At 30.2% G+C, this 14,922-nt stretch overlaps 1 protein-coding gene across 5 annotated transcripts in view; it reads right to left on the bottom strand.

The window, feature by feature from the left end:
- Window positions 1-3,489: 3,489 nt before the first annotated feature.
- Window positions 3,490-14,922, bottom strand: part of LOC129751914 (protein patched homolog 3-like) — a 59,642-nt gene continuing 48,209 nt past the window's right edge. For all 5 annotated transcript variants that reach the window (XM_055747690.1, XM_055747688.1, XM_055747689.1 and 2 more), the window contains exons 4-7: window positions 6,508-6,593; window positions 5,766-6,441; window positions 4,843-5,704; window positions 3,490-4,779 (exon numbers count right to left, since the gene is read on the bottom strand). In XM_055747690.1, the coding sequence (XP_055603665.1) occupies window positions 3,836-4,779; window positions 4,843-5,704; window positions 5,766-6,441; window positions 6,508-6,593 (2,568 nt within the window). In that variant the 3' untranslated portion in view covers window positions 3,490-3,835. The remainder of the gene's footprint in view (window positions 4,780-4,842; window positions 5,705-5,765; window positions 6,442-6,507; window positions 6,594-14,922) is intronic.

The raw sequence follows: 14,922 nt of genomic DNA, 5'->3' as shown, positions 1-14,922 counted from the left end.
CAGGCACGGGACCATAGGAGTCCGCTTAATGTGTTCATTAGTGAAACACGGGCCACACTGTGGTCGGGATGAATGTGCTGTTCTGTCAGGCACGGGTTCTTAAAGGAACCGCTAAATGTGTTATATATATTGAACACGGACCTATTTGGTTGAGTTGAAGGTGTAGTTTGCTACACGGGTTTAAAACCGCTTAATGTATTTCAAAGAAATACGGACCATTCTAATGGTTGAGTTGAATGTGCTTTTCTGTCAGGCACGGGTTCTCCAAGGAATCTCTATATGTATGTGTTGCGTAGAAACACGGACCATGTTATGGTTGAAAATTATAATACGTTGTGGTACATGCGAATACGCATATGCTGAAGTAAAATAAAAATGTATTTAATAAACATTGCTTCAAGTTGAACGAATGTGTAAAGCATTTCTCAAAGTTCTATTTTAACTTGAGCGAAATGGTATAAACTTGAAAAAATAATAAGATAACAAACTTAAACTTGTGATGAAGTTCGTGGATGAATATTTCAGAATTAAAACAGTAATGCAAACGTTCATACTATTGAAAAAAATGAAAATAAAAATAATAATATTCATCAAGTTTGTATCTCTGAACACACAACTTTGAGCTGACATCATAGTGATTGTAAAAAAAAAAAAAAAAAAATATTGAACGCATACATCGTTAAGAGTTTTGCAAGCTTTAATAGAAATTTGGCCAGTGTATCGTAAGTATAATACATGCAGATAAAATCTAAAATTTGATCGCTAATAACCAAAGCAGCCTTGCCTACTAGCGACACGTCGCATACGTCGCGACGTTGAAAATCATAATGACGCATCGCGAGTTTCCTAGGCGACTTGAAGCATGCGAACGATGGCCTAAGGAAAATTAACAGTAAATAACGTAAACAACGTTTGTGTACTACATTGAAATCGCCTCCTGGACTGAAAAAAGAATAACAAACCTGCGAATGACAGAAATATCGCTAGTAAAAAGTGTCGCTATTAAAACTGTCGCTATTTGGTTTGGTGCTTTACACATAATATGACATTTGAAATATGCGATAGCCTTATGGGCAATGATGAGGATTTCTTCAGATCAATATCAGGTTCCAATGGAATTTCATGTGTGTTTGTTTGCTAGTGAAGTGTTTTGGAAGGTAGGACAATAGTCACGTTGGACCTCTGCACCGTTAAATTGACACTTGGAAATGATATCTTTCAACGACTGATTTGAAGAGTTGAATCTTCATGTAAAACTAGAAGTATTTCAAAAAAATTGTATACTTTCGTATGCATGCATACATCAACAAATTTATTAAGAACAATTGATTTCTGTTTTTGAAAAAGAAATGGAAGCTAATCGCAAACAGGTCGGTTGCTTGATTTCGTTATATTTATTAAATCTTCAAATATCGAGGCGGAAAGTACACTGAAATGATCTAATTTGATAAGCAGATCTTATGGAGTTCGAAGGTAGTGTTGGAGTTCAGATTAAGGTCTAATTCGAAACATTTCAATGTTCCGATACACGTTCTGCAGCGTTGATCCGCGATTCAAAGAGTTAAAAGTGTTTATTTGGAGCTTACAAATTATTGATTATGTAAATCATATTTCGTAAAAAGCGTGCAAATTTATATAATCCTAAGCTGCAGAATTCCAAGGAACAAATTTGCCTTTGCGAGATGGAGTTTGAATTAAGGTAAACAGGTTTATCAGATCTAACCGAATTAACAGATTATTTGATCTACAATTGTTTCAACAATAGTTGATATATCATCGCTATATATATATATAAAAAAAAAAAAGGTCGTTAGTACAGAGATGGGGGTATCATTAATGTTTTAGTTCAATATTAATCAAATAATTTATTAGATCCTAAAAAAAAAATCTGCTGTGGAAGAAGTCTATGAAATGATTATTGAAAAATCATATTGTATTGATGTTTAAGAAATAAAGTATTCTTCATTCAACATCTTCATGAAGGTATTCTCATGATTTGTGAGATTTTTAAAGCTATTTATAAAATGGTTTCATGATTGGTAATCAGTTAAAGAATATAATGACTTAATTGCTTAATATGATTGCTTAATAAGTTAATATGATAATAAAAATTGGAAAATATAAAGTTAGTGAAGGTCGGTACTTGTTATATAAAAAAAAATTAAAAAAAAAATATAAAAATATCAATTTAAAGCTATTAATAGGAGAGTTTCTAGAAAACCTCAGAACTGTTTTGTATTTGTTTTTAAACGTTGTTTTAGCAAATTGAAAAAGGTAAACAAAATCTGCTTTTGTTATTTCTGCAATTTTAAGTATAGTGTTTGTTTGAGCAGATGACGCTCCGCTGCGGTATAAAATGGTTCTCAACAACCTTATTGAATAGTAAAAAAAAAAAAACAAAAAAAAAAGAGAAAGAAAAGAAGATGTGAACTATGGCGGAAATTAGAGATAACTGAATCCGCGATGCCAGGTAAATGTTTGACGTTTTGTAGTTAGGACAAATGCATGGCCGTATAAAAAAGGCCCCTAACTAATCGAAACTTTTCTATGGAGGACATGGTGTCCTTTGCTTAATAACTCTCATTAAGTTCAATGTTTACGTATACGGATGAACGCTTGAAATGGTAGTGCAAAAAAAATAGATCATACAGAACTTGATGAACGGATTTAATGTTTCAAAAGATGATGTTTTATTCAATCATATTAGCTAGTTTCCGGAAACTACTAATGACAGTTCTTGTGAACAACTTTGAGTCATAGAATTATTTATTGGAATGTTATGGTTCTACAATCTTATAGAAAAGAGGGGATGTGATACCGGCCACATCTACATTGATGAACTTGGTTATTGGTATATACTTTACTGTGTACACGAGTTGACAAGATGAATACACCGTGGTTCTAGAAGCGAATAATATGAAGTGTAGAAGAGCGTCTGCTGTAAAATAGTTTAGTGCTAACGAAGTAGAATAACTTATTTCTGATATCCGAGGTACCACATACTGTATCAGCGCTTTAAAAAAACAGCGCCTTTCAATTTGTCAGAATTTGAAAAATAACATTAAGTACAACATTTTTGACATCGTTCAGGAAAAACTTCGAGTATTTTATATTAAAGATTTTAAATTATTTGACAACTTTGTTGAAAACTGCAAAACGATTTGACATATGCTTTAACAATATCAAAGATTAAATTTTATTTAAATCTTCTTCAAAATTTCGTCTAAATTCTTGTACTTCATAGCAAAAAAAAACTTCTTTAACTTTTTTCGTAAAAGTTTTTATTCACGATCTTCGAGAAAATTGATTTTCTACCTATTTTTATTGATTATCTTAAAAGTATGGACTAAAAAATCCAACTGCATATTTGGAATCAGAGCACCAAAAATTTGCAACTTGGAAAAATGTGAATTTCGTTGCCTTCAGAACTACCCATTATTAAAACATCGAAAAGGATTTTTTTCGGCATAAAAAAAGGCGAATTACTCATTCAAACTTCATTATGTCATTTATTTAGAATACCTAACATTACTGACTTGTTACCAGAACAGAGGTTTAATACTTTAAGACTTAATTTGTAAAATCACAATCATTTCGAAAGGTTTTTCATAGCGCGAAAATCCTTTCCCCATTTGCAGGTGTTATAATACAACAGACACATTTATATATAAAAAAAAATTGCGCATCAGATACAATAAAATTTTTGCCTTACTTTGTGCATGAGTCAAGTGCACTTGAACGACGCGCCAAAGCACATCCGGCTCTAGCTCTAGGAGTGTTAGGATAAGTCATGGAACCTTTTTTAGAAGCTGCAGCTTTTTAAAACTGTCTATTTTTAAGGCACTTCATCAACCTTCATCGGTAGCTTTTCGTCCTCGCTGTGAGCTAAATTTCCGTTGGTTTTACCGTTTCGTTTTTGATTTTCCGGTATTGGTAGCATTTCCTTTTCCAGTTCTTCCGGTAGCTTCTCGGTTCCGTCGATGAATCCACTGTACGGTGGAGGTCCAATGAGACTCAGAATTACCGGGAGCAGTACCAAACCGTGGAATAGTCCCAGCAGAATAACAAGCAAAAATATTTTGAAAAAGGTTCGATACGTGTAAGCTTGCGATCCTGATAGGACGCTGAGTGCCAGGATGGTTGAACCTCCGCCGTACAGAACGGCAGCACCGATGTGTAGAACTGTTTCCAATGCCCTCCGGTTGCGATTACCATGACTAATTGTAAGGAACGTGTGACCGATATGGGCAGCGTAATCTACACAGAGGCCGACAGCGAGCTGCAGTGCGATACAGGATACCAGATCCAACGTAAGACCCCATCGTTGCATCAATCCTCCAACGTTGACCAGCGTTAGTAGCACACATATGAATATCCAGAAGCAAATCTGAGGATTAACAATCAGCACCGCGGAACAGAACATTACACCGATCATGGCCAGCGCTATGTTTCGATAGATTTCTGTATCGATAATCTCGTCCGTGACCCAGTTGCCGAAGATTTTGGCCCACAGTGTATTGAAGTGGGTCCCCTGAGTGAACTGCGTTCGCTCCAGAATGTCCTCGACAGCGTATTTGGCCGGTATGTATTCTTCACGTTCCTTGAACGGTCGAAACTTGAAATCAATCGTGGTGACGGTGATATTCGGGGCCGGTTTGCCACACTGCAGCTTGGATTCGAATTTGAAGTTCATTTGATAGCGTCCTCCCTCGTGACTGAACAGGAACTTCGAAAGGTACTCGTGGAACTCCGATTCCGGAAGAGTTACTTCACCGATGTCTGAAATAAAAAAAAAATGGAAAAATAAGCCTCAGAGGTATAAACGTTATAATGATCTATTACCTTTGTCATAGTTAACCTCGACGAAATCCTGGAAAGGAATTACCCAGGAACTGACACTATGTAATATATCGGTACGATTTTCAAGCTCGTGCGAAATGTGTAAAAAGTTCTTCAACTCCGCTGTGTAGTTGTAGTTTCCAAAGAGGATCATTGCCTCGTAGCCACTATTCGGATACTGTTCCCTAACTGTCATCACAAACTTGTTGTAGTAGGTTTCCTCCGGAATGAACCAATTAGGGTCAAACTTTTGTCGAAGCTTGAGCAAGCTCTGAATGTTGAAACCGGTCATGGTCATAACCCCAAGAATAACCACGGTTTTACCTAACTTTGAGAGGATCACCTTCGAATAGAGAGCTTTGAGGAATCGATGCATCAGATTGTATTCACACCACAACTGAGTAGACTTTTCATCATGTATCTTCCAGGGTACAAACGAATTCCTCCTAGCACTAATACGCTGTTCGTCCAGGGTGAAGATTGCTACGAAGAATGTTATCACGAAAAGGTACATCATCAGAACCCCGAAGGCAGCGTAGATGCAGAAAGATTGTAGCGATGGCAGCACGGTTATCGATCCGACGGCGAAGGCCACGATGTCAGTCAGTGAGGTTACGGTTATCGAGGCACCGGCATGCTTTAACATAAGCCCCATTCGCTCGGCTAGCGGGAGAGACGAGTGAGATTTATGAATCTTCCGGTAGCAGGCCATCATCACAAACATATCGTCTACTCCCAGACCCATGAGTAGGAAGGGTAGTGAAGTATGAACCGGACCGTAAGATACTCCGATGAGAGCCACAATACCACAACCAGCGATAAAGCCCATTCCTACGCTGAGAAGACCAACTGATCCCAAGATAATCTGTAGAATAAAAATTTGATTAGCGGGATACAGCTATAAATTTCATATCAAAACTTATTACCCTGAACTCAGTCCAGCTGAACTTCGACAACACCAACTGCATGTAGATGAACATGATAACGCCCCCAATGACCAGTTTATCCATGTCCTTGAACATCGAGTCAGCACTTATATCGCCATAACTGCGTCCAGCCGCATAATACAGATCGACTTCGCCTTCACTGTAGTTTTCATGAATCTGATGCAATTTCTCTAGGAAAAGTCCTTCCCACAGCATAGCCTTCTCCGTAACCCAATCCTCGGTCCCAGCCGCATTACCACTCACATCAGAATCCACCTCCGAATAGTTCACGTGGATCATCCAATTAGATATAATGGACTTGGCGCTCACGATTCGGCCCTGCCAATCCCGCTGAACACCGCCCAACAAATCAGAGTAGTCCACTGTGTGTCCCGTAACCGGACTGATCTTGGTCGAGTTCAGCTTATCGACGATCTGCTCCTTCGTCAGGTTTGCAATAACCCGGCGATCGTACTTCCACAGCTCCAGAATACTATTCTCCATACAACCGATAGGTAGCTTGTTAATGATCGGGCAGTACATAAAGGACGGTAGCGATACACTGGGATTGAAAAACGGTTTCGGTTTCTTAGGTCGTTTGGTGCTACCCCCACCACTAACTTCCGTTTCCCTTCGGCGGCGATCTTTGGAGGTGTATTCCGCGATTAGTGGTACCCTGGAAATGAAAAGGTAATTTTTAAAAGACCTCTTTGACTTTGTGAAAAGACATATAAGAACTTACTTAAAACAGACATCCTTCCAGCCGGCTTCTTCGCCATGACTGTCTGTGATTGTTATCGCAGAAATGTTATCGGTTATGTCGGCAAGCTGCGAATGGGAAATGCATAATCAGAAAACAAAATAAAAACATTCAGATTTCGGTTTTGCTCAAAAGTAGTTGAAAGGAACAAAGTTCAGAATTTCAATATTGACATACTTAGGATCACGTCTTGCATCAACACTACAGGGTTGCAAATTGAAATTTGCCAACGAATTTCGCGTCACGAAAATTGCTTTCTTTTAAAGAAATTCTTTTTATGTTACTTTTTTTCAGAACCAAAATATACCACCATAATAAAAAAAAACTACAAGTTTAATAAGCCTTATATAAACATTGATATGGTTACGTGATTTTCAGCAAGAGGTAAGTAATTTTAAAAGCCATAAGAGAAAATCTTTAAGGATTTTTTTCGCTTCAGAAATGAATTAGAAGGGAAACAATTATGAAATTAATTAAATGGTCTGCACATTGAATGAAACACTCTTAAAGCAGGTTTTAAACTCAATAATTTATTATTACAATAAAAAACTTTAAATTCTTCCACACAATCACATTTTTAAACGTAAACTAGAGAAAAATATAGACTTCTGATTGCTGGCTCAGCAAGCTTTCATCAGCATGCACTTTGAGGAAATTTGGACCTTATAAAAAAAACAAACCCGTGGGTTGCAGATGTGAAATAATACTGCCGTGGAGTTATTTAGCTCAAATTACCCAGAGATTCGTCATATCTTCAGAAAACTGCGTTCTAGCTCTAAAGATTTTTTAGAGGAAAAGTTTTGGAAAGAATTATGATGGGATGTAGAAGTTCGCGCAACTGACTTGCCAACTGAGCTATAAATCACAAACCCCAATTTCCACTAAATGTTTTCTAAATTTGGTTTACATAAGCCGATTAAACTGAAATTTTGTGAATTATAGAAAGCATTTTTGTACTTTGGTTTCATGTAGGTATATTTGTAATAATCGTTAAACACGCAAGTGAGGTATCAAGTATTTATTATATAAAAAAAGAACTTGAAGGTGACAAAATACTTATTTTTGAATTTTAAATTGAGCTTGCCAGAATTTTTCCAGCATGTATCCGGGTCAAGCAAATCCGGGATATTTTATCTCAAAACCTGACAAAATCTAGGCATTTTATTGCAAAAAATTCAACCCGGACAATCCGGACAATATCCGGGCAAACCCCAGAATTACCCAGTACAAATAGAATCAAAATACTTGAAACATTATTTTTTATCCCCGCCGGTAGATTTTGTATCGTAAGTATATGAGACTTCCAAAAACGACATTCAGGTGTTTTTGATAAAGTCTGAAAAATTTCGTTTTTAACGCAAACATTGAGTTTTTTTATTTAAATTTTGCAGATAACAAATCAGGGCACAATCCGAACCTTTTTCAACAAAATTTCCGGGCAAATCCGGATATCGAGAACTTTTCAGTTAACCCCTTACACTATGGGTGGCCAAACCATGGCCCGCGGGCCACATGTGGCCCGCGACCAACTTTTTGTGGCCCGCGAAGCTTATTTAGAAAAAGCCATATTCTAAGAATTGATCGATTTTCTCGGTCTGTATCATTTGCTAAAAATATATTTGAATCTTTTCTTAATAACATGAAAACAAACATCTGAAAATCTCTTTGAAGTGATATAAGCCAAAGGAATAAAAGTGTATAAAAACTAATTTCGAGAAAACACGCTTTTAAACTGTTGTGTTTAGCCATTTTCTATACATTTTTCAAAAATTAGCAATTATTTTTCGGACATAAAAAAATATAATTTCAAAAATTAAAAAAATTCAACATGGAGAATCTTTTGGCATTATATTCTCAAAATAGATCATGTTTGCACTAATTTCCTTTTGGCTCTGTGGGACTCCTATTATTTTTACAAAAGGTTAGCGTCACTGTATAAAAACAATTACCATTATTTACAAATTTAAGTTATCAAAATTGTACGGTATTTGACACATTATCTGTAAATTCCATCACACATTTTTCAATGTTTCCCGATTGAGTTTTGGTGACTACATATCATATTGGTTTGAAAAGCATTCGAGGGGACTCTAGTTTTAATATTGAGGAGTTTGGATAGCCTCAGAAAGATAGATCGCATCAAATTCGTTGAAAAATCGTAAAAAATCAACATCATAATTCAAATTACCCTTTTACAAGAACTTCAATCATTCGTAACATGAATTCTATTTCAACAACTTCGTTCATCCATCCAAATTTAATAACTTTTGCAAATTATGTAAAATATCGAAAGTTTGATCTGTACCCGATCAGGAGAGCATATCAAAATAATAACTCAATAATATCTCACCAAGATATTTACATCTGATTCAGTTATAATTAAGTACTCTAAATTTTCGATTTTAAGTTTCTCCAATCTGAATTATATCTTACTCTGATTGACAGACTTGAATGGGGTTGAGCTCATATTCATTGATAAAGATTTTTTTCGGATTGTGCTAAAATAAAATGATTATATCTTATTTTGATATACGTTCAACTTTTTCTGAAACACGGACATCGAAGTCAACGGCTCAAACCTTACATTAACGAGTTTCGCTCAACAGATTCTTAAAATTGAATCAAATTTTTGGGAAACCAAAAATGGGGCATGGTTTTATCAAATAATGTGGTTTATTGACCTTCCACTAGAACATTTTCTCGAAGCTCTCATATCTTGATAAGTTATAATTTTGATATAATTTGTTCTGTCTAATATCAAACTATGCTATCTGAACGAGATATAATCTTGATAGGAGCATATCAAAAACTGATATAATTTAGCTATGATCGTATAGATTTTTTGATATAATTTGAGATATTTTAACATCCTACGAGTACTGAATTATAACTCATCCAGATAGGAAAAAATTGAATATCAAAATATCTCATCTTGATATAATTTAGTTTTTCTCTTCTGATCGGGTAATGTTTTCCAATTTGTTTTTGCTTGCTAAGCTTTAACAAAAAAAAAGTAAATTCGTCAAAATCAAACCAAATCAAAATATAGTTTCATTGGCATCTTGCTCTGTATTTATGAACATAAATAATGAAAAACTAAACCGAATTTGCGTTTGGGTAGTAAAATTCAACTAGAATCGATTTAATACTGACATATCTCTCAGAAGAACGTTTTTTTAAGTAAAATTTTGACCTAAAAATGGAGCAATGATTAAAAAAGACTCAAATTCGTATTTATCCTGTTCATTGAAGGCCTCCCAAATTCACTTGTCAAATCGAGATATTGAAAAATTTGGAAAGAGCAGGATTGAGTTGAGGTTGAGATCTGTACTTTGAAAAACCAATATTATTTATGATATTACTAGAGTATTTTTGTGAAAAAAAAAATTCTTTTAAATGTCAAAGGCTTGTGACTGCTTTTTTTTCAACAATAATAGCATTCTGCGGCATTTTTTTTTAATTTGTAACTTTGGAAAATGGGCGGTAGTTTTTTTTTATATTTGGAGATAAAATTGACATTATGTCCATTGTAAACCGATGAGATTTTTAATACCTTGAAAAGATGTACGTACATAAGTTGGGAAGCATAGTTTATTTTGTATTGCTAAATATTTATACTATTTTTTTTTTTTCAAATGGAGCAAAATTTGTAAAAATATGCAAATAACAAAAACGACTTATTAAGATGAATTTATAATAAGGTTGCCAGAATTCTTTCAGCACGTATCCGGGCCGTAAATTTTCCTTTAAATACCTGGCAGAATCCGGGCATTTGATTTCAAAATTATCGACCAAAACTCCAGGCAATATCAACAGCAAAACAATAGCAACAAAAAAAACTTGAAAAAAATTACCTTCAAAAGTTATCCGCAGATTTTAAATCGTATTTTAGGCTTCCACAAAACCTGCCATGATTGTATTTATAGAACTCATTAATAAGTTATCATTTTGAATGCATAAATAAAAAAAATTACAATACAATTTGATTTGTTTTGTTCGGTTTGGCAAAATAGATTAATAAATCAGAACATTTTTCAATGAAATCTGGGCAACCCAGCCAAATCGGACTTTTCCGAAATTGTGTATAAAATATCCAGGCAAACGCAGATAAAACCGGGCAACCTGTCAAGCTTAATTTTTACTCGATGTGCCCTAGGCAAATGTTTTTATAGCGTTTGCAAAAATCCGTTGTTATTTTTAATCGAATAATCCAGACCAATTTGTTTTTTTGGCCCGCCAGCCAATCTCAATTCTGAAATTGGCCCGCCTGTTGAAAATGTTGGCCACCCATGCCTTACACGATATGTTCAGGCCAACATTGACGATAGATCTTGTTGTCCGAATATTTTCCACTTGGATCTGTCAACGTGCGGCTTCGATTTTTTTTTTAAATTGAGGATTTAAATATTTCCACTGTTTATGGTAAAAATTTGTTCTCGGAATGTTTTTAACATTGAAAAGTACTACAGATGTGGATTTAATAAGCATCTGAGGGCTTCATATTGAAATTGTATATATTTGGCTTTTCACATGACTTACAACTCGCTGAGAAACACATATAACCTATTTAAATGTGTACAAGATAATTTGCAAAAACAACTAAAAGTGAGAAAAATAGAAAAAATAGTATTAAAATGCCAGAAAAGACAACATTTTCTAGAACAACGAAATAAATAACCGAAATAAGAAAAAAATTACATAATTTTGTCATTTTCGTCATTTTTGTCAATTTTGTGATTTTGTGATTTTTGTTATTTTTGTCATTTTTAATCATTTTTGAACATTTTTGTCATTTTAGATTTTTGTAAATTTAATTATTTCTGTCATTTTTGATAGTTTTTTCGTTTTTGTGATTTTGATCACATTTGTCATTATATTTTTTAAATTCTTTTGTCATTATTGTTAATTTTGTATTTTTTGTATTTTTTATCATTTTTGTAATTTTGGTAATTTTTGTAAATTTTGTAATTATGATAAAATTTGAAAAATTTGAAAATTTTTGTAATTTTTGAAATTTTTGTAATTTTTATTACTTTTATCATATTTAATTCTTGTCAATTTTTTAGTTTTTGTAATTGTTGTAATTTTATTAATTTTTGTATTTTTTTTTTGTAAATTCTTCAATTTTTATATTTTTTGTATTTTTTTTTTTATTATTTTTGTAATTTATGTATTTTTTGTAAATTTTGTAATTTCTAAATGTTTGAAATTTTTGTAATTTTTTCATTTGGTCAATTTGTAATTTCAAAATTTTTGTAATTTTTGTCGTTTTTGAGATTTGTGTAATTTTTAAAATTTTTTTGTGATTTTTGTAATTTTTGTAATTCTTTGAATTTTTGTCATTTTTATAATTTTGGTAATTTTTGACATTTATGTCATTTTTGTCATTTTCGTAATTTTAGTCATTTTTGTCATTTTTATCATTTTGTCATTTTTGTCATTTTTGTCATTTTGGTAGTTTTTGACATTTTTGTCACATCTGTCATTTTTGTAATTTTTGTAATTTTTGTAATTTTTGTAATTTTTGTAATTTTTGTAATTTTTGTCATTTTTGTAATTTTTGTAATTTTTGTAATTTTTGAAATTTTTGTAATTTTTTTATTTTTTGTAATTTTTGTAATTTTTGTAATTTTTGAAAATTTTTTTCTGTAATTTTTGAAATTTTTGTAATTTTTGTAATTTTTGTAATTTTTGTAATTTTTGTAATTTTTGTAATTTTTGTAATTTTTGTAATTTTTGTAATTTTTGTAATTTTTGTCATTTTTGTAATTTTGGAAAATTTTGTAATTTTTGTAATTTTTGTCATTTTTGTCATTTTTGTAATTTTTGTAATTGTTGTAATTGTTGTAATTTTTGTCATTTTTGTCGTTTTTGCCATTTTTGTCATTTTTGTAATTTTTTGTAATTTTTGTAATTTTTGTAATTTTTGTAATTTTTGTTATTTTTTGAAATTTTTGTAATTTTGGTTATTTTTGTAATTTTTGTATTTTTTTGTAATTTTTGTCATTTTTGTTTTTTATTATTTTTGTAATTTATGTATTTTTTGTAAATTTTGTATTTTCTAAATGTTTGAAATTTTTGTAATTTTCTCATTTGGTCAATTTGTAATTTCAAAATTTTTGTAATTTTTGTCGTTTTTGAGATTTGTGTAATTTTTGAAATTTTTTTGTGATTTTTGTAATTTTTGTAATTCTTTGAATTTTTGTCATTTTTATAATTTTGGTAATTTTTGACATTTATGTCATTTTTGTCATTTTCGTAATTTTAGTCATTTTTGTCATTTTTATCATTTTGTCATTTTTGTCATTTTTGTCATTTTGGTAGTTTTTGACATTTTTGTCACATCTGTCATTTTTGTAATTTTGGTAATTTTTGTAATTTTTGTAATTTTTGTAATTTTTGTAATTTTTGTAATTTTTGTAATTTTTGTAATTTTTGTAATTTTTGTAATTTTTGTAATTTTTGTAATTTTTGTAATTTTTGTAATTTTTGTAATTTTTGTAATTTTTGTAATTTTTGTAATTTTTGTAATTTTTGTAATTTTTGTAATTTTTGTAATTTTTGTAATTTTTGTAATTTTTGTAATTTTTGTAATTTTCGTAATTTTTGTAATTTTTGTAATTTTTGTAATTTTTGAAATTTTTGTCATTTTTGTAATTTTTTTATTTTTTGTAATTTTTGTAATTTTTGAAAAATTTTTTCTGTAATTTTTGAAATTTTTGTAATTTTTGTAATTTTTGTAATTTTTGTAATTTATGTAAGTTTTGTAATTTTTGTAATTTTTGTAATTTTTGTAATTTTTGTAATTTTTGTAATTTTTGTAATTTTGGAAAATTTTGTAATTTTTGTAATTTTTGTCATTTTTGTAATTGTTGTAATTGTTGTAATTTTTGTCATTTTTGTCGTTTTTGTCATTTTTGTCATTTTTGTAATTTTTTGTAATTTTTGTAATTTTTGTTATTTTTTGAAATTTTTGTAATTTTGGTTATTTTTGTAATTTTTGTCATTTTTGTATTTTCTTGTAATTTTTGTCATTTTTGTAATATTTGTATTTTTTGTAATTTTTGTAATTTTTGTAATTTTTGTATTTTTTGTCATTTTTGTAACTTTTGTATTTTTTGTTATTTATGTAATTTTTGTCGTTATTTCTGTCATTTTTGTCATTTTTGTCATTTTTTTAATTTTTGTATTTTTTTGTAATTTTTGTAATTTTTGTAATTTTCGTAATTTTGGTAATTTTGGTAATTTTTGTAATTTTTGTATTTTTTGTAATTTTTGTAATTTTTGTAATTTTTGTCATTTTTGTAACTTTTGTATTTTTTGTAATTTATGTAATTTTTGTCGTTATTTCTGTCATTTTTGTCATTTTTGTCATTTTAGTCATTTTTGTCGTTTTTGTCCTTTTCGTCATTTTTGTATTTTTTATAATTTTTTTCATTTCTGTCATTTTTGTCATTTTTTTTATTTTTGTCATTTTTGTAATTTTTGTAATTTTTGTAATTTTTGTAATTTTTGTAATTTTTGTAATTTTTGTAATTTTTGTAATTTTTGTAATTTTTGTAATTTTTGTAATTTTTGTAATTTTTGTAATTTTTGTAATTTTTGTAATTTTTGTAATTTTTGTAATTTTTGTAATTTTTATAATTTTTGTAATTTTTTGTAATTTTTGTAATTTTTGTAATTTTTGTCATTTTTGTAATTTTTGTAAATTTTGTAATTTTTGTAGTTTTTGTAATTGTTGTAATTGTTGTTATTTTTGTCATTTTTGTCATTTTTGTCATTTTTGTCATTTTTGTCATTTTTGTCATTTTTGTAATTTTTTGTAATTTTTGTCATTTTTGTAATTTTTGTAATTTTTGTAATTTTTGTATTTTTTAAAAATTTTTGTAATTTTTGTAATTTTGGTTATTTTTTTAATTTTTGTAATTTTTGTATTTTTTTGTAATTTTTGTAATTTTTGTATTTTTTGTCATTTTTGTAACTATTGTATTTTTTGTAATTCATGTAATTTTTGTCGTTATTTCTGTCATTTTTGTCATTTTTGTCATTTTTGTCATTTTTGTAATTTTTGTAATTTTTGTAATTTTTGTATTTTTCTATAATTTTTGTAATTTTCGTAATTTTGGTAATTTTTGTAATTTTTGTATTTTTTGTAATTTTTGTATTTTTTGTAATTTTTGTATTTTTTGTAATTTTTGTCATTTTCGTAACTTTTGTATTTTTTGAAATTTATGTAAGTTTTGTCGTTATTTCTGTCATTTTTGTCATTTTCGTCATTTTTGTCGTTTTTGTCCTTTTCGTCATATTTGTATTTTTTATAATTTTTTTCATTTCTGTCATTTTTGTCATTTTTTATTTTTGTCATTTTCGTCATTTTTGTAATTTTTGTAATTTTTG

This window comes from Uranotaenia lowii, chromosome 3 (assembly GCF_029784155.1).
Source record: "Uranotaenia lowii strain MFRU-FL chromosome 3, ASM2978415v1, whole genome shotgun sequence".
Lineage (NCBI taxonomy): Eukaryota > Metazoa > Arthropoda > Insecta > Diptera > Culicidae > Uranotaenia > Uranotaenia lowii.
Note: the sequence above shows the minus strand (reverse complement) of the source record. Positions and strands in the feature narration are given on the sequence as shown.